Source organism: Artibeus jamaicensis, unplaced genomic scaffold (genome assembly GCF_021234435.1).
Source record: "Artibeus jamaicensis isolate MK-2021 breed Jamaican fruit bat unplaced genomic scaffold, CSHL_Jam_final scaffold_1019, whole genome shotgun sequence".
NCBI lineage: Eukaryota > Metazoa > Chordata > Mammalia > Chiroptera > Phyllostomidae > Artibeus > Artibeus jamaicensis.
Window position 1 is genome coordinate 23,793,100 of NW_026522025.1, and position 26,813 is coordinate 23,819,912.

The window sequence follows — 26,813 nt, forward strand, 5'->3', positions numbered from 1 at the left end:
TATTATTGTTACTGTTGTCATCATCGTATTTCCATACAGGACTTGAGAAAGACTAGGAGACACGCCGAAAGCCAGACAGTCATTAAATGACAGAGGCTGGACTCAATTCCATCACACTATTTTACATTATGCTGTTTCCCAAGAAATGCTATCATGAGAGTCTGAAATGTAAATCTTTCTGTCCTGATCTAATCCCTTCTTTTGAATAAAGTCCTGGAGGAAGAATCACTACTATTATGTATAAATACAAATTATTTTTAAGAAAGGTTGCATTAACTTCCATTCCTATCAGCAACTTATGAGCAAGCCCATCTCAGGACCTTATCACAAACATCAACTATTCTCAACTTCTAAACCTTCAAAACTTTGGTGAACACTAATATCTGTTTTTATTTTAAAATACTTAATGACTAGTAAGGATCACAATTTTCATTTCTAATACAGAAATTTAAAATAAAAAAACTATCATACAAAATTCATAGATGGACAAATTTTACAAACTTACAAAGGGTGATGATTGAAATAGTACTGAAATATTGATCTATTTTCAAACACCCTCCCAGTTTCATTTATTACTTGAAAAGTGAGATTTTTGGAAGTGACAAAAGTTACAATGCGACAGCTGTGATTAATTTATAGAAATTCAAAACCATATCCCAGTTGATATTAAAAGAAAAGCACATGGCCTCTAGGTAGTTCAAGTACTTGCCTTATAATTTGAAAATAAATGAACAGGAATATTATTTTTCACTAGACCTCAGTTTTAAAGATCTCAGAATGTAGGAAAGTGAGGACAGATTCTCAGTTACAGAGGATCCCCAACTTACAATAGCATAACTTATACTTTTTCCACTTTACAATGGGGCAAAAGTGATAAGCATTCGGGAGAAACCACACTTCAGATCTGAATTTTGATCTTTTCCCAGACTAGGCATATGTGGTACAATACTCTCTCGTGACGCTGGGCGGCAGCAGTAAGATGAGCTTGCCCAACCATAGACTAATGGAAGCATTCTAATGTAAGCACAGACTAATGTTAGCACATTTATGGTAGGTGAGGCTAGGCTATGATGTATATGGTGAGTTAGGTGTGTTAAGTACATCTTCAACTTCATGATATTTTCAACTTACAATGGGTTTATCAGGATGTAACACCACTGTAAATTGAAGTACATCTGTCTACTTATTTTTAAATGTCACAACTACAACATTAAGAGCCTAGACTATACAAATAAAAGGCCCTGTGGGCACACACTGCAAACAGTTACCTGCCCTGGTCCTTAACATAAGGTAGTACCACCCTCCACAGGAGGGGAGGAGTTCAGAAAAGGTGAGGGCACTGTGTGGTATCATGGTGACTAAGGAGGGCCACTGGCAACCAGAGTTTGGAAGGACCATGGATGTCAAACATCCTCTAATATATCGACCAGTCTTCCCGTCTTGTACAATGAAAGAACTGTCCCACTCAAATGCCAACAATATCCCCAAAGGGAAAAAAATGAATGTATCAGGAAATTATATGGAACTGTTATACTGGAGAAAAAAAAAGATCTCTAGGATTAAAGAGGTATAACAAAGCACTTTACAAAATAGCCTTCTATGTTTTAAGCCAGCACCCGATGGGACCCTCTCCAGTACACTAAATTTTTAATGGATACATAGCTCTAACAGTATTTGTGATCAGCTTGTCTTAATGAAAGAGAACAGTAAGGTTACACTGCATCATCATTATGTACAATGTGCAGGAATGCATTAAAAAAGATGCTGCAAACTACTAACTGTATAAAACGTTAAAAGAATTTGCAAGAAGCCTTATAACTGAAATAGGCGGATCCACAGAAAGTCTGGAATACGGATGAGAACAGTGAAAAAGAAGTGGACAGTATACCTCTGTCAATGAGTAAGATGAAATTGTTTAAAACATACAAGGGTTCCCCCCCCAGGTTTACTGAGATATTAGAGTCTTTACTCTTTAAGCTGCCACACAACTATCACCCCAAGACTTCCCTTCACCATCAATCTGGAAACTTCAGTAGCATCTCGCCTTGATGGATCAATCTCTTATATCCTGGATGATATACTTTCATGTTTTTGGTTTTTCATTCAATAAACCATATCTCCAGAAGTTCGTTAAGAAAAGATGAACGGGAAAAAATATTTGAGACTTCATTCTCTCCTGCATCATGATATTTTAAGGATAATTTAGCAGTGAATAAAATCCTAAATTGGAAATTGTTTTCTCACATAATTTTGAAGATACAGTTTCACTGCTTTATTAAATGCTGCTGTTAAGAAGTGTGATAACGTTCTTGTTCATTTTTACATTTTTATTTTTATTAAACTTATAGGGGTGACATTCACTAATAAAATTATATAAGTTTCAGCTGTGCAATATTACAGTACATAATGCGTATATTGCATCATGTGCTCACCACCCAAGGTTTGGTCTCCTCCCATTACCATAGAGTTGATCCCCTCACCCTCTTTACCACACTGCACCCTCCTTTCCTCTGTTCCCCACCATGCTGTTGTCTGGGACAAAACACTTTTTGCTTATTTGTTTTGTTCGTTCATGTTGCTTTCTGTTTTATATCCAATATATGAATGAAAGCATATGATTCTTGTCCTTTTCCATCTAAATTATTTCATTCAGCACAATACACACACTCTTGAGATCTATGTCATCACCAATGGCAGTATGCCAACTTTTCTTATGACTGATTAGTATTGTACTGTATGTATGTATCACATCTTCTTTATCTAGTCATCCATAGAAGGACACTTTGTTTCCATGTCTTGGCTACCATGAATAATGCTGCAATGAACACAGGGGTACATATATCTTTACAAATAAGTGTTCTAATTTTTTTCAGGTAGATACCCAGAAGAGGGATTGCTGGATCACATGGTAACTGTAGTCTTAATTTTTTGAGGAACCTCCATACTGTTTTCTAGAGTAGCTGTACCAGTTTACATTCCCACCAGCAGTGAATGAGGGTCCCTTCTTCCCCACAATCTCTCCCACACTTGTTATTACTTGTCTTGTTGATAACAGCCACTCTAACAGGTGTGAGGTAGTATCTCATAGTTTTGATTTACTTTTCCCTTAGAGCTAGACAAGTTGAGCATCTTTTCATATATCTGTTGGCCATTTTTATGTCTTCTTGGGAAAGTATTCATTCAAGTCCTCTGCCCATTTTTACACGGGATTTTTTTTGTTGCTGTTGAGTCATACAAGTTTTTATGTATACTGGATAGAGCCCCTTATCAGAAATATTGTGTGCAAGTACCTTCTCCCGTTTGCTTAGTTGTCCTTTCGTTTTGTTGATGGTTTCTTTTGCTGTGCAGGACCTTTAAAGTCTGATATAGTCCCATTTATTTATTTTTCTGTTTACTCCCCTTTCCTGTGGGGTCAAATTTATAAAGTCCTCTTGAGACCAAGGTCCCTAAGTTTAGACCTATGTTTTCCTCTGTGTGTTTAATTGTTTCAAGTTTTATATTTACATCTTTGCTCCATTTTGAGTTAATTTTTGTGTACGGTGTTAAATGGCAGTTTAGTTTTATTCTTTCATGTGCAGCTTTCCAATTTTCCCAGCACCATTTATTGAAGAGGCTTCTTTTTCTCCATTGTGTTTTTGGCTCCTTTATCAAAAATTAGTTACCCACATACATAGGTTTATTTCTGGGCTCTCAATTCTGTCCCATAAGTCTGTGTGACTATTTTTCTGCCAATACTATATTGTTTTGACTGCACGATTCTTGATTTTTTTTATTGTGGCCTTTTTTTTCACTCTGGGATGTTTTAGGGTCTTTGTATTTTTTACTGCTCTAAAACTTCAAAATCATGTTCCTTGGCATGGAGTCTATCTGTTTCAAAGTATTGAGCACTTAGTAAACGAACCACCAGGTTTGGGGAAATTTTTACTGTAATATTTAATATACCCTCCCTCCATTTTTTCTGCCCTATTTTTCAGTACTTTTATTAGTCAGATGTTGGACCTCATCAATTATGAGGTCCAGGTAACAAGCTGGCCTGAAACCGTTTCATATCGACTGGCAGAAAACACAAGACTCCTGGGCCAAAGACAAAGAACTGTTACTCACTGCAGCCTGAGCTTCATGTTGGTGCTATTCTCCCCGCCCCCCAAGTCCCACGGGGATGATACAGTGGCAGGCCTAAAGAGACGCTATGCACACAGTAGGTTTAAGTAACACACAAGGAACTCCCAGATAGGAAACCCAAAACCTTTTATAATAGGATGCAAAAAAATCTGTCCAATGTTTGCCTCAGAGAAATACATTATCTTTATTACACTAGACAGCAAGCAAATCTGCCCTTGGCTACTAAAGGAGTCACTATTTCCATCCTCTAAGACTGTTCAGTATACAAACATCTTGGACAAGATAATTCAGAACAAAACACTGCCACTGCCTCTGCTCAAAAGATGTGACTCTAGAATTATGAGAGACTCTAGCAGCAGTTATTACTTCAATTTTCCTTTTGTCCCACCTTTAAAATATATATATTTTATTGATTATGCTATTACAGTTGTCCCATTTATATCCCCTTTATTCCCCTCCACCTTGCACCTCCGCTCCCAATCACATTCCCCTCCCTTAGTTCATGTCCATGGGTCACACATATAAGTTCTTTGGCTTCTCCATTTCCCAGACTATTTCTAACCTCCCCATGTATATTTTGTATTTACCAGTCATGCTTATTCCCTGTACTTTCCCCCTCATTCCTCCCCTCTCTCTCCCCACTGATAACCCTCCAAGTGATCTCCATTTCTGTGATTCTGTTCCTGTTCTAGTCATTTGCTTAGTTTGTTTTTGTTTTTTTAAGATTTTATTTTTGTTTATTTGTAGAAACAGGGATAGCAAGGGAGAAAGATAGGGAGAGAATATCAGTGTGTCATTGCCTCTTAAGCACACCACACTGGGGACCCGACCCGCAACCCAGGCATGTCCCCTGACTGGGAGTCGAACCAGCAACCCTTTAGTTCACAGGCCCGCACTCAATCTACTGAGCCACACCAGCTAGGGCACTGTTTTTGTTTTTTATAAGTCCAGTTGTTGGTACTTGTGATTTTGTTGTCATTTTATCATTCATATATTTTATCTTCTTTTTCGTAGGTAAGTCCCTTCTGAGAAACTTTGTGCCTTTAAAACTTTCTATTGAAATTTTTATTTCTACTTTCCTAGCTTTAATTTCCAAGAGCTCTTCCTTGTTTCCTGAATATTCCTTTTTTTTGTATAGATTCTTGTTTCATAAATAAAGTATTTTCTAATTTCTTTTTCAGGTGGTGATGGTGCTAGTAGTGGTGAGGATGATGATAATGATGATGTTTTCTTCTGTTCCTGCCATTATGTGTATTTGCTAATTTGTAAATTTCCATTTACTTATTTTGATCTTTGTCTTCCATAATGAAGACATTCTCTAGAAGTCTGATGATCCTTGGTTGTATCTTCAGAGTTAGGAGGAAATAAGACATGAATCAGAAGATTCTTATCCATCATTAGCAGCACTTATCAACTACTGGGATTCCCAGTGGGGTGAACAGACTGAGGCTTGGCTGTTAAACTGGGGTTGTGTAAATATCAAAATGTGCATTATTTTTCTATTAGGCTATTATTGTCAGGAAGAAAGTGTCCAATTGTCTGCCTGGTAGCACATAAGCACGGATACTAGTAGAACTAAATAGGAGGGAGACACTGGGAGTACCTCTTTGTACACAAATTTGAGATGCCAGGTGCCTGCTTTTCCAGGATTCTGCAGTAAAACTGGCTTGTTTTAATTGGACGCCTTCATGATGGAGGTTCGTGTTCAGCTCTTCCACTCTCCTAAGATGATTACCATTTGTTCAACTACTTTCCTTCTCATTTTTGTTGCCCTCTCACTTTTTATTCTATTCTTACATTTTCTTTGTCTTTTGGGGTTTATACATTTATATGCCTTTACTGTTATTTTAGTGGCTTTTTTCAGGAAAAAGAATAAACATGTATGTTCAATCAGCCATGTTAAACAGATCATTAACATTATTTTCACAAGTTAGTACAAGTCCTTAGCATATTGTCCTCAATTTGCACAATGTACACTCCTCTTCAACAGTGCATGCTTTGTCATTACCAAGTATTATTACTTTTCATACATTTGCTAATCTAAGAGACTTTTTTTCAAATGGTACTTTATGACTAAAATGAGCAATTCTTAGATTTTTAATGAATTATACATGTTTTAATCAGTTTATTATCCATGTTTATCTAAACTTTTAAAAAAGATTTTACTTATTTTTTTAGGGAGAGGGGAAAGGAAACAGAAAGAGAGGGTGAGAAACACTGACTGGCTGCCTCTTGCACGCCCCCAACTGGGAACCTGGCCCACAACGCAGGCCTGCGCCCTGACCAGGAATCAAACAGGCGACCTTTCAGCTTGTGGGATGACATCCAACACACTGAGCCACATCAGTCAGGGCTATTTTAACTTTTAAAGCATGTCTGTGTAAGTTCTTTGCTCCTTTCCATTGGAATGTTAGATTTTATCCTTATCCTTTTGTGAAATCTCTTTATTATATATAAGGGTATTAATTCTGTGAGGAAAATATTATTCCACTTTGATATATGCCTTATCATTGTGATGCACAGTTTTAAATTTTTTATAAAGTCATATATATATATATATATCAATTTTCCTTTGTAGTTTCTGCTATTATTTTCATGCTTAGAAAGTCCTTACACATAAACATTTACCAATATAGTTTTCTAATTGTTTTGATATTTTCCATTTTTTGCATTGATCTATAATCAGTTAGAACTCACATTTTCCATGTTATAAAGCAAGAATCTAATCTTTTACCCCCAATACTTAATCAGTCTCACCAACATAACTGGATTAAATAAAAGGATTAAATAATCCTTTAATTTCCCACTGACCTGTAATATGACCTTTATAACTGATATAATCCATACACATACTGGAATTTCTAGGCTATCTATTCTGCTCAAATCTGTTCTACACTTAAGACTTACCTATACTTTTTATCAGTGCCACTTTGTATACCTAAATAATACCTAAATAGTGTATACCTAAATAGTGGCTGAAATATTTTACTGTCTGCCAGAGCTAACTAAAATTGATTCTTGACACAAATTTTTTAAAAAAAGAAACACATTCCTAACTAGATGAGATTAAACAATATGTTACATTAATAACAGCTGAATTATGCACATTCATTAATTATTAATCTTTTCATTTTTAAGTACATTTCTAAAATATTTTAGTTGAAAGGAAGTTTAAGAAATATCCTTACTTGAGACTACTAATATATACTCCAAACTACATACAAATTTCTTTTTAAAAAACTTCTGTTTCTGATTCTTTTTTTAATTCACTAGTGTCATTATTTTATAATTCAATAAATTCTACATGGTGCTAATCAACTTTTTATGTTTATAAATAAAAGTGAAATGAATCTAAGTCTTAAAAAACTATCAGACCAATGCACATGCAATTTTTATACATAAAAAAAATACCAAGGTTCTATAAAAGTACTGTAGTTTACTCATGTATTTCAAATCTTAATCCTAAATTTAAGCTATTTTTAAAAAATTAGTTTAATTTAAAATTAACGTCTGCGACATAAACATAAAATTACTTATAAGGAATAATTACCCACTTCTCTCCATATATGTCTCATGAGACAATTCTGTACCTGCCTTCCTAGTAAACAGATTAAAAGAAAAAATAATCACCTTTGAAGAGAAATTATCAACATAAACATGCTAGGTTAACCAAACTACTTTTTGTATGTATTTTTTTATTTCTTCATAACATTCTAAGTCCTAACAAACTTCACAAATCTTTAAAAGGATCAGTTGTACTTTCATATTTAGTAATGTCCCTGCATTAGTAATTGCATATTATGCTTTCCTGTTTCCTGTGATTTGTACTTTATTCCATTGTAAGACCACTACATTTCCTAAACTGTTAATATAATTAATCTTACAATTCACATACCTACTTATAAATGTTCGATAAATACTAGCATTGTTGGCTATGAAGGAACCTGAGTATCATGAATAGGTCTGTCAACCAATTAGCTTCATCAAAGCTTTCTGTAACCTTTACAGATATCTTAACTCTCTTTGCTTCTTACCATGTCAAAGACCCCTGACTTCAACAATCCATGATCATCATACTTATCTAGTATGCAGCAGATACTGCAGTTAATTCCTTTTCCAATGAAAATACTAAGTTCACCAACATTTGGGAAGAATTCATATAACTTCAGCTTACAAAAATGAAAAAGAAGGAATGGGGCAAAAAGAAGAGAGAGAAGTTGGGGGAAATAGAGAAGGGAATGACAACAAATAAGGAGCTGGTCTTTCCCATTTCCTACTCTGTTCTCTTCCTCTAACATTTTTAGTGCTATACAACTATATGGAGAGATTGTTAACAGTGGTGCTCTGCACACCAGTTGTCTCAGTGATTAACAGAAGACATAGATGCTGATCCAAAATCATAAATTTAACAGTGCATCTGAGTAGAGAAACACACTGAATACCTCAGTGCCATGAGGCTGGATCAACTACCTAAGCAGCAATTCTGCAATTCCGCAATCCCAAGAAGGAATGGAAGAGGCAGACAACCCTAGGTATAAGTGACTTGATTAAATTTCCTACCATTAGGCAAAAACAGGGGGAGGAGAAAGATGTTGGTTGATAAGAAAATAAATCCAATTACAAGAAACTATAGAAAAACATTTCCTCTAATGAATTGTAGCTTCTGAAAACCATACACACCTGTATCAACTATGCTGAGGGGCATTCACACTGTTTCCAATTTGCTGTAGCCACAAGTAAGGCTGATCTACATATCATTGTACTAAGATTCTCATATATTAATCATTTTTTATATATTAGAGTAGATGCTAGATACTCATAAATGGGACCAATGGCTTGAGGGGTATGTATATATTAAATAATGAAGAGATGCTGCAAGACGGCTTCTAACACAGTAAAAGTAATTCAGGTATCTACCAAACAGGTACACAAGTACCTTCTTCCTAGCACCTCTGCCAGAAATGGATGATTTTTACTTAAAAAAATCTTTACGGAGATATATCAATAATTCATATACCATTAAACTCACCCTTTAAATGTACAGTTGAATGGTTGGAATATATTCTGAAAGCTATGCGATGATCACCACTGTCTAGTTCTAGAACATTCTCATCACTCCAAAAGACAGACATCCTGTGCCCACTCAGAAGTCAGTTGCACTCCCCCATTCATCTAGGTCCCAGGCAACCACTCATCTATTTTTGTCTCTACAGCTTCCTCTACTTTGGACATTTCATATAACTGGAACCATATGATATGTGGTCTTTTGTGACTGGCTTCTTTGATTTAACATACTGTTTTCAGGGTTCATCCATGTTGTAGCCAAGTATCAGTACTTCATTTCTTTTTATTATCAAATAAAAGTCCACTATATGGATATACTGTATTTTATCTATCCATTCATTGGTTGAGAGACTTTTGGGTTGTTTCCAACTACTGGCTATTACGAATAATGCTGCTATGATCATTCATGTACAGGTTTCTGTGTGGATGCATGTTTCTATATATCTAATTGGACTCACTGGGTCATATGGAAACTGGGTTGTACCTTTTGAGAAAATGCCAAACTGTTTTACAAAGCATAATTTTAACTTTTGCCAATTCCATGGACATAAAATAACATTACTGAATTTGTAATGTGCACTTCCTTACTGAGATTGAGGCTCTTTTCTTTCATTCATTGGTCATTTAGTTTGTTTTTTCTAAAGTGCTTTTTTCATCTTTTATTTCTACTAAGTTGTTTTGTTGGCCTTTATAAACTTCCAGGGGTTCTCCATACATTTTAGATAGCCACCAATTTATTGTTGTCTTCTTTGTAAACATTTTGTCTTAATTCTAATGTTGTACCTTATGTCAGACAAAATATCCCATTTTTATAGAGCTAAACATATCTTCTTGGTTTTTGTGTTCATTAAGTTCTTCTGTGCTAACAGATTATAAATGCATTTACTTAAATTTTCTTCTAAAATTTTTAAGCTTTAATCATTACAAAATTTAATTCATATATAGTACAATTGGGTTTAACCCTTTTCCTACTGAAATACCATCTTAATACGCTTTAAATGATCAAATGTAATGATTTTTGTCCTCTATTCTAATGTCCTAAAAGCCACCTATAAGAATTATTTGTTGCTTTTTGAAATCAATTTTGGAGGCTTTATTTGGTATTTTTAAAAATTGAAAATAGAAAAATAATAATGTATATCATATGTAATGAGGGTATATATCTCACAAAACATCCCTATTTTTAAATATGCACATACAAGTATATATCTATATAGATACAGATATAGATGTATATATATCAAGTGTTGTTACATGTGTAAAATGTACTTACAGTGAATTACAATAATGAAAATTTGAAATCCTCTTCTCCACTGTGATACCTTATACTGTTTGTGTTCTGACATCTGGTAAGGCAGGTGCATCTCTCTTTTATATTCTTTCTTTGGCTATTATTGGATATTAGTTCTTCCACATAAACTATGTAGTCATTTTTCCCCCAACATTAAAAAAAAAACATTGCTTCCATTCTAATTAGAATTGCTAATTTAGGAAAATCATATTTTCATCTTATTAAGTTCCCCTTACCATCAAATAATTTGGTATATCTGCTGTTTATGAAACATAGTATGCTTCCATAGTTACCACACAAAGAGGGAATCCAATTATTTTAAAAAATTGTGTATTTATTCTTATATGTTTAAACTTCAGTCTCCAACTGATGCAATTCACCTATTGAGACTTTTTTCCCCACTGCTCAAAACAGTTTCTGAACTCCTCAATTTTGATGTCTTTTAGTTTAGTGTTTCTGCCCTTTTTTGTTTTTTGTTTCACTTTTTCCACACTGACAAAATGCTTGCTTTTGAGGACTTTTTCATCCAGGGCAATAAAAAAAAGTTGCTGGGGTGAGATTGGGTACATAGGAAGGGTGGCATGGGGGTCATGTTGTTTTTTATCAAAAACCACTGAACACTCAGCAACATGTGGGCAGGTGTGCTATAAATTACCTGACATGAAATGGGCAATGCCTTGAAAGAGTCTTCCCCCAAAAATGTCACTGAAGCCAAACACCGCCTCTCACAACAACACCAGCTCGTACACTGATACAGATGGGTTCCTAAAACACTCACCTAGCAGAGGAAGCCTGTACTACAAAGGGCCCACCCTCCAGAAGATAATTCCAGGGTTCTTTTGGGCCCACCTCTTACATAAGTCTTATGGTATACTTGTCAAATTTACTCCTGAGTATTTTATAGTTCTTTTCATTGTTGTGAAGAAAAATTTTTTTCTAATTTTCCATTCTGTATGTTTATTGCAAATACAGAAAAGCTATCAATTTTACTTATATATGGCTATCTCACAGATTCACTTATTAATTCTACTGTTTATAACTTGAGTCTCATAGGTTTCCTAGATGTAAAATTGTATTTCCTAGGAGTAAATAATTTTTGGCAGTGTAAAAAAAGCAATGAAAAGAATCTTGTCTGACTCCTGATAATAAAATGCAGTTTAAATAACATACACAAGAAATGCCTCAGCTGACTGAGACCCATCCCTCTCTCTGCTGTCTCTGCAGTTGCTCCTCCTGTCACAGCTCCTGTCCCTGCTCCTCCCTTCCTACAGCTCCTAAACTGCTCCCAGTGAAAGGCCCTCACCTCTGATATCTGGGTAGCACTGAAATGTGCTCTTGATTCTCAGGGTACCATCAAAAACACAAACCCAGCCATTCAGATATACACGTACAAGGCAAGATGCTGAAGGAATATCAAGAAAACAACAACATGCAGAAAGACAATCAGATAGGAGATATAAGACATAAATAAATAGCATCATTTCAAATAGAAATCACACATGCTTTAAAATAGGCACAGATAAAGCATGTGTCAAGATCAGAGGAAAAATATAAAAGTAATTACAGGTAGAGCTTACAAATACTCTATAATAATACTATAATTTGTATATATTACAGATTTAAAAGGTTTTGTGGGATTGGCTGAACCTAATTACCACATGTGTTTATGGGGAAAAACTGCTGTCAAATAATCCACTTATAAGTGAATTTCCAGCAACGTAAGCCATGTTTCTTAAATCCCACTGAGACAGGTAGCACTGCACCGGCCCTGGAGGTGCAGTGCTGCCAGTGAAGGGGGGCAAAAAGAGGGACAGGTAAGTCTGGTTAACAATGACCTTTCCTGTTACCACTTGAGAACAGAATTTTAGTCAATAAAAATAAAAGAAAATGAATCTGTATCATGTAACTTTCTTAAAAATTAAAATTTTATAAATTCAAGTACCACAGAATAATGATTATAATGTTCATAATTCAGTGCTTAAATTAATACAGCTCTTTATACTGCCAAAAATATAATAAATTTTTACAAGGGTAAAAAGTTTTCATCTTTGAATTCATACAGTATATAATAGCAAAATGTGGTTGTTACATAATCCAAAATATATTGGATCATTCTTGCTACAAAAATATGACTGACTTTTCCTCTGGTCAACCATCTTAGAGGTTAATTCTTGTTTTCTGTTTCAGATTTTAGTCTAGGTGAACTGTTCTGGGCAGAATCTATTTACCTATTCTGAACAAACCACGAACTGTTTCATTGCTCACTCTTACTGTTAAGAACATATTGACCTGCTGCCTGCTCTGCTGTTTAATTCATTTATGCCAAGAGTCAGGCATGAAGGCAAAATTTAAACTGTGACATTTGCAGGCTCTTAGGTCATTTAGGCTCTGACAACACTAGGGAATTCCTGACATATAAGTGGGGCCAGACTAACAGGTACAGACAGGCTTTCCAAAGGGGCAAATTTCTGACCGTTTTTTTTTTTTGTAATTTCTCACAGAATTTCAAAATTGAATTTTAGTGTCACTGAAAAGATCAACACAGCCAACGTTTTAAAGTAAAAGCCTGTGTCTTTCAGAAAGTTCAAACAGGCACATCTACTCTACTCATATCAGCTAAATAAAAATTCTTTTGATTAACAAAGACATACAGGAGGACTCATAATAATAACTTTCATTAAAATTCTGAGAAATTCTGACCTCCAAGGACTTTTAATATTTCCTATAATCTATAGATTCTAAAAATTCCGATATGTCTAAAGGCCAGACTCTTGCCATCAACCCATTTAAAATTCTTAGATGCTAGCCCAGCTGGGCAGACTTTATGTGCTGCTAAAATCACAGTACAATGTATGTTTAAATACTTACCACACTGCCTTCTCTCTGAGATTACAGTTATGTAGAGGGACGTACAGTTATTATACTTGGAAATGCAAAAACGGCCCACATGACATTCAAAATTATACTTCACAAGAGTTGATAATGGGGTAGGGTGGAAGAAGTAGGGAAATACTGTTTTCTCATTTTAGCTCGTCAAAAAAATTACTCCAAATTATATTTTTTTAGCTTTTTTTCCTTGTCAGTAACAAGTATTATATAAAATGGTTCAAATGAAAGTTTTCTGAAATTAATTCTTGCTATTAAGTAATGCACAAAAGATCATTCTGATTCTACCCTGTGTTTCATATAAGTAAAAATGCTACTGATACACAGCAAGAAGCCTTTTAATATTGTGCTGGAATGAGACTTCCAATGTAAGAGGTGGAGTCTAAACAGGGAGAGATGGCCTGGAATGCCTTTCAGCTACAGCACAATGATTCTGAAAAACCTAACAAAAGCAATTATTTTTCAGGGATTAAAAACCTTGTTTTTTAAAAAAAAATAAACTGGAAAGCAAACCTGGTGTATTATCTGAGCTACAGGAAGCTGTTCAGCATATTTCAGGGGTTCCATTAGTTTCTCATCATCCATCCAGTCTTCCTTAGAGCTAGAAAAAAGGAATCAAAAAACACAAAGCATTTGAGTAAATACTATTTTAAATATGGCAAATATGGCAGATATAAAATATATCAAAATATATACCTGATGTTTTTGAAATAACCAGTATTCATGAATAATCTATGAAGAAACACCTAATGGGAATTTTAAAAGGATATACTTATAAATGCACTCGGATTGCATTTAATAACCATGTAAATAAGATTAACTAACATTGCCTAATATTCTCAGGTCCTATCTTTCACTCAAAGACTTAAAAATGGCTAAGAACTCTCTTTTCACTGAACACTCAGTGCTTCTTCTCGTAGTAAAAGTCTTCAAAACCTGTGTTCCACCCATGTTCCAGCCTCATCACTAGCCCCTCCTCTGTATACCAGTCAACTGTTTCACCCACTTCCACCTACTGCCGGCCCTCCCACCAATGAGCCTTGCAGATTCTTGACTCTGATTTTCTCCATTCTGTTTCCTGCCTGGACCAACCATCAATTCCTTCTGTATTTACTCATCTTTCAAATACGATAACTTATTTAGACACATCTAGGTCCATTTTTTACCTCCTTAAAGGCAAAAATCATCTTATTCTTCTTTGTATATCCAATGTTCACCATATAATAAAAATTCAATAAATGTTTGCAGAATAAATATATGAAGAAAATAAACAATAATTTTCTGGGAGGCTATTTTATATGGAATATTTTCCTTAATACCTACATTTACAATAAGATGCAGAGTAGGCATAATACATATAAAATTGTAAAGTGCAGAGTTGGCTAACACAGTATACAATACTAAAGTGCAGAACAGGAATAAAAGTAAAATCTCCCCAAATGAAGAGAATTAGAAATTTTTAAAAACTTATTGATCCTTTTCAAAATGGCAAATAAACATCACATTTCAAAACAATAAGACCTAAACATATTTAAAGTTCCTTTTACCTTTTTTCTCTGTAAACTATACATCAACTTAGCAACTTAATAAAAATTGAAACCCTGAGCCCTGGCCAGGTGTCTCCACTGGTTGGAGCATTATCCTGTACACAAAAAGTTGCAGGTTCAATCCCCAGTCAGGGTACGTGTGTATGTGTATATGAATGAAACTGACAGACTTGTGTGTGTTTCATTTTCACTGCGTGTCTGTGGTGGGGAGGAATACGATGAATGGCTAGTCAGCACAGTTTGGTGGCAGTGTCTTCACCCCTGTTAAGGCACCAGCAGCTTCAATAAATATCTGCTAAAAAATCAAGCTTGAATCACTGAAGTAATTCTAACAGTACACAGAACTATGAAAAAACACTCTTTGTTGTTTATTACAAAAGTCTAAAGCAACATGTATTAAGATGGAAAACTTTTTAATTACAAAATATCTCTCAGTCAGTAAATATAAAGGATTAAAAAAATGGAAATCTAGCAATTTGAGTGACATTTTTTAAATGCCAAGTCGCTGTTATGAAAAATTTCAAACATGTTTCTATATTTTCTCTATTTTGTTATTGTTGCAGAAATGACAATTCGTATCTAAACACTTCAGCATGCATCAAACAAAAATAGGCTTGAAAATTTAATAACCGGACATTAAAAAAAAGTCATACAAAGTGGAATTCATAAATAATCTTGGGTATCTCTACAGATGTAGTTTTCTTTTTTACTTACTCAATGTTTCACAATAAATTAAAAGTATTACTCATCTTTAATTTCTTGAAAATGTTGGCCTATCATTTTCTTGCTTTATGTGTTATTAGAAGTGTGATGTCAAGCTAATTTTCTTTGCACTTTAATTATTTTCATTTTTAATTTATTTTAAAATCTTATTTAATTATTTTTGGCTTGGAAACTCAAGTGGTCTTTTTTCCTCGTATTGTAAGGTGTAGTACTAAGATACTGCTAAATGTTAGTTGTTCTAGAAGTTCTCCCAGACACATAAGAGTCCTTTCAATAGGCAATTCAGGTCTCTTCTTATTTCCCAAAAGTTTTTTCATTATAATTTGAAGTATTGTTTCTGTTCATTTTTCATTTGTTCTAATTTGAGTTCTTGAATTGAATATTTGGATTTTCTCTATCACTTCCCCTAATCTCTTTATGTCTCTTATTTTAAGTTTCATTTCCTTCACTCTTTTTCATTTCTATTTTTCATGTCTTTTACTAAACTTTTGGTAGTATCTGTCAACCCCTGGGGACCTTGTAATTTAGGTTACATTTCTGAAATGATTTTTTGTACTTTTCCAACAATTTCTTTCTAGAGTTCAGTCAGCTCCTGTTTCATATATCTTCCAGTTTGTCCATTTCAATTGTGAGTACTGACATGTCTTGTTTCATTGTATATGGGGTCATTTCATAATGTAATTATGTGTTCAATATAGGTTATTCATGCTCAAGTGTTGTGTTTCCATTTTCCTGTTTTGTATTTTTCTTTTCTTTCTTTTCATTTTTCCTTTCACATTCTCTCTCTCTAGTAAATTTGTACTGATGCTTCCTTCTTTTTCTGTTAAAGGTAATTTATAATTTTTTTCAGGGCCAGCATCAGCTCTTGTTATAGGAAGAAGGGAGGTAAGTTGACTTATCAGGTTTCCCGGTTCAAAAGTGCCCTCCCCTGCGACTACACTGGAGTATAGTTTCTTCAATAAATGCTACTTTTTGTTATGGTGGTGGGAATAGAATTTGTCTTTTTTTTTTTCATTTATCTTATTTCCTTTGAACACAACTTCAGCTGCTTCTTTCTTTCTCTTCACCACTGAGCCTCCAAGATACACCCCCAACCTGGAAAGGTACCTTCCAGGCTCTCACAATCAGTGCTTTCCCAAGACTCGCTGTCACCTAAGGTCACCCACTTTCTGCGCCCCAACTCCCAGGTCCTCAGTAGCTAGGGCTCTGGTCCACACTTATAGTATAATTCAGAAACTCAGAAAACTACCAATGTTAATTTCATTTTATATGTGGCGGCCATTCCAAGGGACCATGAATTTCTTCTCACAAAACAATAAATTTTCTTTCAGAAACCCATCCAATAGTGCTTTCATTTAACAATCTGAGTCCCTCCTAAAAGACTTATATATTATCTCTTTTCAAGATTTTTTACTAAGAAGACATAATTCTATAATTTAATAAGGAAGGAATTTTCTGCATGGAAAAAGCTGTGTATTCTTGTTTTTCCTTTACAATTTTTACCTGTGTTTTTGTAGAAAACAAAGATAAATGCAATTTGTTTATACCATGAAAGGATTTTGGATCTAATGCAGTGATGCTACCATCTCAAATCAAAATGCAACTGAAATATTGCCCAGATCCTCTGCATAAGTAAGTAAAATACTGCTGGCAAAAATTCTGAAACCTAGGAAGTTAGTCTTTGCAAACCCCCATCTCTTTTGTGTTCTCTTCCATTCATAGATGCCTTGTGTCCTCACAACCCTCTCTTCTCAGTGCTATTTAAGCACTCCTGAAACTGCACTGTAAAACTCCTTACTGTGGCCGCATGCAAGGCCATCTCTGACTCAGAAACAGGTGAGCTTTTTATTCTCTACTGTAACACAGATTACATGATCAGGTATAAAATCACATACATTATTGTGTGCAGAAGGCCAAAGAATCTTTTCAATCACTAGAAATGTATGTGTATACACACACACACACATATCAAAGGTGTCAACCTCATTTTCACTGGCTGCACATCAGCCTCACAGTTGCCTTCAAAGAGCCAAATATAATTTCAACTCCTTAACAGTTAAGGAGTAGTTACATCGACACAGCCTTAACATTATTTCAACCCTTTGAAAGCAGCCAGGAGGCTGATGTGGTCCCGAGTGAAAATGAGTTTGACATCCCTGATATGTATTTTCAACAAAAAGAAGGGGAAAGTAGAGATATTGTGCTGTGTGCCAAATACAAACTAAAAATTAATATCAATAAATAATCCAAGACACATCATCTAGGGTAATCCAAAATCATCAAGAAAAAAATATTTAAATATATCAAAAACAAACACAGAAAGGTAGTCAAAGTTAGTGTAACCTCTTAAATATGAAAGCTCAAACAAATTATTTGAAACTAAAAGTATACAGAGAAATCAAATTAACTTAATTTGATCTTGTTGGGGACGGGAAGAAAAAAGGATAGAACAAGTCCCATTCCTAAGTGGTATTTTAAAAAATTCCCAAGCATTGGTGCAAGTGATAGCACACACTGCCGCACAAGATGTACTTGACAAACCTGAGACCCTATGACACTCCTGCAAGTTTAAAGATGCTCTGAGGAAGAAGAGAAGTCAATTCCACTGGTCAATAGAGACAAACACAAAATGCTATTACAATTCCAGACAGGTCCCAAGAGTTACTGAAGATTATTTTTGTGAAGACAGGTTTTATAGCAATGAGACAACAATTTAATGCATCATCTTCCTTGAAATGAGATCCTCCTCCTAAATTCACAACATAGACATTCTCCTAATTATCAAACTTTAAAAAAATGTGAGAGAAGATATTAAAAAGTAACTTTCAAGAAACATAAGGAAGATGATGAGCCAGGAGACAGAGACATAATTTGATGCAGAAAACATAAAGTTGAGTCCTAAGGGAAAGTTTGCCTGTTCCTGATTCTTACACCTCCTATTCTTTCCCTGTCTTCTTGTATTAGCCGGTATTTCTTGTGCAACATTGAATAGATAAACTTACAACATGTATCCTTATGTTGTCTGACTTTCATTGAGATGCTTCTACAGATTCACCATAAACTATAATGTTTGCTACTGGCTTTAGACACCCTTTATTAAGGTAAGGCAGCTCCCTTTTATTTCAAATTTGCTAAGCCATGTTGCTTTTCTTAACCATTAGTGATTGATGAATTTTAATCAAATGCTGTCTCTGCCTCTACAGAAACAATTACAAAATATGTAATGATATGATAAAATACATTAATCTATTTTCCAATCCTAAAACATCCCTGCAGTTTTCAGATCTTTTGGTCTTTTGAATCTTTTTTGAAGTATTTTTATTTACACATTACTAGATCTGAATTTTATTTAATATTTGTACATCTGTTATCATAAGTGAAGCTAGCTCTATATTTTTTTATACTCTCGTTGTCTAGTTTGGGTTTCAAAATTAACTGGCTCCATCAGGTAAGTTAGGTAACCAGCTTTCTTTCTTAATTCTGTGTGTGTGTGCCACACCCACGTAAGTTCGATAATGTCACAGGTAAAACCACTACTGTCTGTTTCCAGTTTGTTGGGAGAGGGTCAATATTTTTACAATTAGAAATAACAAGTTTTTTTTACTTGATGGCTTAAACACTTGTTTAATTACTTTTCCCTCAGTTTAATTATTGAATACCCTAAGTATTACTTCAGCCACATTCCAAGTAGTATCTGTGCCCATTTACAGAAGATGTCACATGTAAACAGCACATTCCAGGGTTTTGTTGAGATTTTTTAATTTAGTATGACCATGTTAGTCTTTCACGCAGGATGTGTGATTTAATTACATTTAATGACTGATATAGTGAATTTATAACTACTATCTATTTTCTCTTTCCAATCTATTTGCTATTCCTTTTTCTTTTTTTTCTTTTGAATTAACCAGCATTTTATTAATCTTTTCTTCTTCTATCAACTAGATAGCCAGATATACTTGTACCATTATTATGGTGGTTATCTTGGACTGCAGAACATCCATTTTTGGACATGTTGATCTAATCAAATGGATCACACTTACCATTTCTCCAATAATAATAGTGGTTTATACTTTAATTCCATTTATCACTGTCTTTTGCACCAATTTTGTAATATACTTTAATTTTACAAACATTTTAACCCAACAAAAGATTTTTATTTATTTTTTTGTCTAATCAATATTTAAGCTTCAGGATTAGGCATTCCAGGTCCATTAAACTGTCAAAAGCTGTATTTTAAAAGTTCATTCTGTCCCCAGGAGTATGCCCAGATTCTTCTAGCATATAGGTGAACAATTTTTCTTTTCTGTAAAGGGTCAGAGAGCAACTATTTTAGGCTTTCCAGCCATTCATTCTCTGTCACAACTCTCCCAACTCTACAGCATAAAACCAGCCATAGATAATATATAAATAAATGAAGAGATTAACATGGCTGTTTTCCCAATAAAACTTTATTTACAAAAACAGGCAGCAGGCCAGATTTGGCCCATGGACATAGTTGGCTGATCTCTGCTCCTGCTGCACCCAAATCAGTAACTGTGCCGAAGGGGGAAAGCAGCTGGCAACCGCCAGGTCAGTTTACCACCACCGCTGGGACTGTCACCTACTCGCGGCTGCTACATTCTTTGGTATGAATTTGGCAAATATTTTGAAAGGGAAACTGGTCTTGTAATTGAGTAATAACTGTGTCACTCTAGACTTACATAATCACCAAGCATTTTGCTTGTTTCTCTATCCACAAGAAATGACCTACACCTTGACCAAACCCAGATTCTAACTTACTCCCAGAATCAGTGTAACCCCACGGAAAAGTGTCTACAGGTTTCAGCGCAACTCTGAGATTTCCCCAAATATGAAGTTTTAGCTTCTCCTTATTGCTTCTGCACTTCTCTGATATCTTTAAAAATAAAATTTATCTTGCTTTTCTAGTTGTTCTTGGTGGGAACATGAATCTGTTGCAAATTATTTCATCTTATCCAGAATCAGAAACTGTATCCCACTACTTTTGATACTTAATACTTTCATTATCATTCAGTTCTAACTATTTTTAAAATTTCCATTGATGTTTTTATTTCAAGAATAACTCAAAAATGTTTTTAAATTTCCACACATACATATTTTACACAATTCTTTTTGTTATTGATTATAACAAATATATTGTAATCAGGAAAAATGTTCCATAAGATTCCAACATTTTAAATTGTGAAGACTATTTTTTGAGGAAGCCAACTATGTGCCATTCTTAAAAATAATTATGTTTTTTTAAGAGAATGATTGTTTTTCTAATTGTTGAATCTATCAGATCAAGCTTATTACAGCATGTTGCTCAGATCTTCAATTTCAAAGCACTTGGGGGGATTTTTTGTTATCAGTTTCTGGTAGTGTGATATTGCAATCCTCCATTACAATGGTGAATTTATCAACCTCTTTTTAGTTTGTAAATTAAAAATATGCATTATAGTTATGTTATTAGGTAATTAAAAGTTTAACATGTTATCTTCCTGGAGAGTTAAACCTTTTACCATAAGATGCCTTACATATGCTTTCTAACGCCCTTTCCTTCCCTTTCTTGTCTAACATTAATATATCTATACACGCTTTCGTTTGGTTAGTAGTTGCCTGGTAACCTTTCATTTTTAGCTATTTAATGTCAGTATGTTTTCCGTCTGTAGTTAGATTTCTTTTTATCCTAATATGATGATCTGTTTTAAACTAAGATTAATTTATTTAAAGTTATTATTACAAGCAACACAACTATTTCTTTTTTCACACTTTGTAACTTCTGTTTTTCTCCTGTTATTTTCATTTTTCACCTTCACTCCTTTGCTGCCTCACTGATTGTTTACCTCCATTTTTTTTCCTGTACTGTCTTTATTGTATGTCCTCTACTCGCACTCATTTAGTGGGCTTTCTCAAACTGTAAAGCCTACTTACCTTACTATCTAAAGCCACTAAAACTGACTACTCTTCTTCCCCTCAAAAAGAAACCCTCGGAACACCTAGAAACCAATGATTTCCTCTCCTTATGTACTATTGTTATTAGATACACTAGTACTTCGTCCTACTCCCCAAATAATTATCATTATCATAATTATAAAACAGACCCAGTTTCTGCTTAAACTTGCATTTGTACTAATTTATAGACAGAGCATTCATCCTTCTACTCACAACTCTTTTCCAGCCCTGCCTTCTTCAAAAAGATTATTCTTTGAGGTGTTGTTTATTTAAGGATAAATATTTATCCTTAAAATTGATACAAAATATTACTTCGATACAAAATACTCCCAACTATTGTATGTTTGAAAATGTCCTTGCCCTGGCCAGGTGGCTCAGGTGGTTGGAATGTTGTCCCATACACCAAAAGGTTGTGGGTTCAATCCCTGGTCAGGGCATATGACTAGGTTGTGGATTAAGTCTCCCACTGGGGCATGCATGGGAGGCAACCAATCAATGTTTCTCTCTCACATTGAAGTTTTTCTCTCCTATTCTCTCTCTCTAAAATTAATAAGCATATCCTCAGGTGAGGGGGGAAAGAAGACAGAAAATGTCCCTTTTTATTTATTCTTTAATGATAGTTTAGCTGGATAACCAACTTTAAGCTGACAGGAATGTTTTTGTTTTTTCTTTAAAAGGTCTTATTTATTTCTAGAGAAGGGAAGGGAAGGAGAAAGAGAAGGTGAGAAACACCAATGTGTGGTTGCTTCTCATGTGCCCCCCACTGGGGACCTGGCCTGCCACCCAGGCATGTGCCCTGCCTGGGAATCAAACCAGCGACCCTTTGGTTTGCAGTCCAGCACTCAATCCACTGAGCCACACCAGCCAGGGCAGACAGAAATTTTCTTAAGTCCAGCTACCCACAAGTGGACCCCCACAGCCTTGTGTCCTGACCTTCACCATTCTAACTCAACTTTACATTTCTATTTCACAGGATATAATTATCAAAGGATAATTATCCTTTAGGGAGTAAACATCGCTGTTACCTGCCATGTTTACTCACCACTTGGGTTTTAGCCCGTTACATGTTTTTCTCCAAGAGATTTGCCTGTTATGAAGAAAATGGGGCTAACTTTTGAGAGCCACTGTTCAGCATTGGACTCTTGCAAATACTTTCTGCCTCACAGATATAAGGGCCTGCAGCAGGATAAAACCTATGACCCCTGCCTGGTAAGAGTATTAAGGGACTAAGGTTCTGTTGGGCACATCGTGGGTTGGCTTCTAGCAGAGGGACCCCACCCACAGATGTTCTTTCTACAGGCAGTCTAAGCAGGCGCTGCAAAGAGTCAAAGCTCCCGGCAACTGCTGAGGGAAGCCGCCTGTCTGAACACCAGCTGCAACGACCTAAAAACACGGAGGGAAGTTAGACCCATACGGCCCCTGCTACTGAATGAGAGGGTGCCCCAACTTCCATTTCAGTCTGGGAACACCACTCATCAAACAATATTTTTTGTCTCCATACAACTACTTTCTTGGTAGTCAACTATGTATTTAAAAATGCACTTTTGGTAATTTATGGAGTATCTAGATATTTTATATAACAGAACAATTTTTCAGAAAAATCTAGTCAGCAACAATTTCAAAAGTGAGGTCAACTGACTGTTCTTTATTATTACAAACCACTTCTCTAACTCATTTATATTTCTTGTTCTGGAAAAAGTGAAATGTTACACCTAATTCTGAACATTACAGGGTGTCCTTTCATTGAGAATGTTTCCTTCTAATGAAAGTTCAACTTATGAATGCCAAAGACCATTAAAGTCAAGTTATGTTTTTATATCTAGGGTAAAAATGGGATTTCTCATATTCAGAGTGAACTCGTTGACAACTTTCAGGTACTCTTTATTACTAGAAGTTACCTAATTTCTGAATACCCAAGATTTTACTGTGCCTTATTTGCAAAGAATTAGAAAGAAAAACTACCCTTAACACTAAAATTCTACAAGATGTATCTTAACCATCTTCTATGATTTAGAAGATATATATTATATTAAAGAGAAATCAGACCTAGCTGGTGTAGCTCAGTGGATTGAGCTCGGGCCTGCAAACCAAAGGATCGAGGTTCAATTCCCAGTCAGGGCACATGCCTGGGTTGCAGGCCAGTTCCCAGCAGGGGATGCACGAAAGGCAACCATACATTGATATCTCTCTCACTCTCCTTCCCTTCCCCTCTAAAGATAAATAAAATATTTTTTTAAAAAAAGAGAAATTATGAACATCAATTATTTTTAAAGCCTAAGATAGAGCTTTCCCTATTGCTAGATTAAAAAAATGTTAATGTACACATCATGTTTATGCAAAGCAGTTAGAGCTGTTATAACTTCTCCTATTACAAGAAGCAAAAATTGAGGGTGGCATCTCTAAGGTAGAGATTGCCTATACTCGTATTTATTTCTCACCATACAGCTCATTAGTACCCACCTCAATACCTTAAATCAAAAGTACAAACTGACTGTCCGAAAACATGCAATCTTTAAGTCACCTAACAGAAACTTAACATATTGTGTTCCTACCCATCTTTCTCTCTCTCTCTCTCTCTTTCTCTCTTTCTACATACCTATATAGAGAGAGAGGTAGAGAAAGAGAGAATATATATATGTTCTTAACATACATATCTTTGGTATAAAGAAATAAATATTAGACACACTAATTTTAATACATCCCAGTTTAAACTGCCCCCCAACTGTCTGAACCTCTGACTGGCAATGTCATTCAGGTGAATTAAATTAGGTCAACCAAAGTAACTCTCAGCCAGCACTCACACTTAGTTTTCATGTGAAAAATTCAGGTAGTCTGAGATCATGTACTTTGCATTATTATATTTCATTAATTTTAGTTTGTTTTCACTTTTGAGAACCCATACTAAAATATTAACATTAGGATCTAATCCCATCAGATAAAAAAACAAAAACACTTAATATAGAAGATAAAATGAAAATGATTAAAAATGTCCTTTCAATCTCACTGAAAAACATTCCAAAACAGTATTAGCTGCGCGCTTCCCTCAGTGAAAGTACTTTCAGAATAGTATGTAACAACTTCACCAATGTAAAGAAAGTGAGAAATTTAGAACATCACTGAATATGACAAGAATTTTGTATACATAAATTTCAAACAAAGAAAGCTGAAGAATAATAGTCATTAGTATTTGTTTCATGAAGAAACATGTTCCCTTTCTCACATAATTAATTACTAATTATATTGACAAGACATGACCAAAAACTAACATGCTTTTTTTTAGCCTTCTGATTTTTATTTTTATGAGAAAATTAATTTAAAAATAAAGACTTTTAATTACATGTCCCTCTCTTGCAGAAATATATTAACTGCATTTTTAGAAAAATATACTTTAAATAATACTATATTAGCTTAATGAAAACTCACATAAATTTTACATGCAGTTTTAGATAATTTGACTTTATTAAAAATAATCTGCCATGAAACTTCAAATTATTGATTACCCCTGGGAAAATCATAGCATTTCAATTCACTTAATAGGTGTGCCCCAAAAAAGATTATCAATCCTGAAGGATATTGCTAGCAAAGACCTCATGGCCCTGTCATTTTTCCAGGTTCATGTTTGCACCTCCACAATAAAACCTATAGACAGTACAGCCCTGGCTGGTGTAGCTCAGTGGATTGAGCACAGGCCTGCGAACCAAAAGATTGCAGTTCGATTCCCCGTCAGGGCACACACCTGGGTTGCAGGCCACATGCCTGGGTTGCAGGCCAGTTCCCAGCAGGGGTCGCATGAGAAGCAACCATACATTGATATTTCTCTCCCTGTCTCCTTCCCTTCTAAAGATAAATTTAAAAAAAAAACCTATAGACAGTTTAATGCTAATATTATGATATCAGAATGAGTGTTATAAAAGACTAATAGTTTGCAGTAATGAATTAAAACTTCTAAGAGAGCTATTGGTAAGAACAACAACACAATCAAATAGGCATAAAGCCCTGAAATAGAGTTTTGTTTTTTTTTATATCAACTACATAGCTAAGTATGGGAAGGCCGGAATGGGCAGTATGCAGCATGAATGATAAAAATGCAAATCAAGCTACACAGACAGAGCTACGGTACACCAGACAAAGATGGTGACACTCTCGCTGTAACCTCTTGCACTGGGACAGAGATATGAGCATGGCTGCGAAGACATTTACATGGCATGCTCTTAAAAATGCACTGAAGCCCTGGCTGGTGTAGCTCAGTGGATTGAGCACAGGCCTGCGAACCAGACAATCGCAGTTCGATTCCCAGTCAGGGTACATGCCAGGGTTGCAGGCAGGTTCCCTGCAGGCCAGTTCCCAGCAGGGGACGCACGAAAGGCAACCATACATTGATGTTTCTCTCCCTCTTCCCTTCCCCTCTAAAGATAAATAAATAAAATCTTTAAAAAAATGCATTGACAAAGTATGCTCATTTTAGATACATTATCCCCAATCCTCACAATAACTCTGAAGCTAGAGAGTAACCTTTTCCTATATAAAATATCTGAGTTTCAGAGACATTAACTAATATGCCTGAAAACATAAAGCAAGAAACTAAATTTGAACCCAAGTCCATTCGCCTCCATATTCTCACTTCTATTATAACACACTGCCTGAGGGATAATTTGGCAGTGCCTTACCTATAGAATATTGAAAATCAGATAAAAAAGCATACCACAATTTCAACAAAAATGGCAACTTCTGGAATGGAATTACAGATTTATATTACTAATGTAAATATCTTCTGCCTCTTGCTTCCCCTAACAGCCTAAACAGCAGAATCCTAAAGTGTTATGTATAAATCAAATTGTGAAGACTTCAATTGAGTTTTCCCCACTAACAAATAAGAGTAGTGATTCAAAAAGATCCTGTAGACTTACCTATTTTATAACCTAAATTCTATACTATTATGCTTATTAAATTAAGACAACTTAGAGAAATTTTTACCATCTCTTTTTAAATTGATAATTCAATATCGAAAGTCTTTTTCTTCTGTCAGTGATCTGAAGCGGCAAATATCATGATTTATTTGGTGGTTCAATCTACTTTCAATCTTCATCATTAAAAAAAAAATGAGTGTCCTGTGTGCACAGACATGTACTGCTACTGCCATCTTCTGGTAGGACACAGCTTCCCAATTCCGCCAACTCTGAACTGCTCCCAAAGAGAAACCTCTGGGTATGAAATAACTACTTCCTAAC

At 35.0% G+C, this 26,813-nt stretch overlaps 1 protein-coding gene across 1 annotated transcript in view; it reads right to left on the reverse strand.

The window, feature by feature from the left end:
- PIGK (phosphatidylinositol glycan anchor biosynthesis class K) overlaps nt 1-26,813 on the reverse strand; it is a 105,442-nt gene that overhangs the window by 25,836 nt on the left and 52,793 nt on the right. Inside the window, exon 10 of the mRNA XM_053655467.1 lies at nt 13,877-13,964. Within this exon, the coding sequence (XP_053511442.1) occupies nt 13,877-13,964 (88 nt within the window). The remainder of the gene's footprint in view (nt 1-13,876; nt 13,965-26,813) is intronic.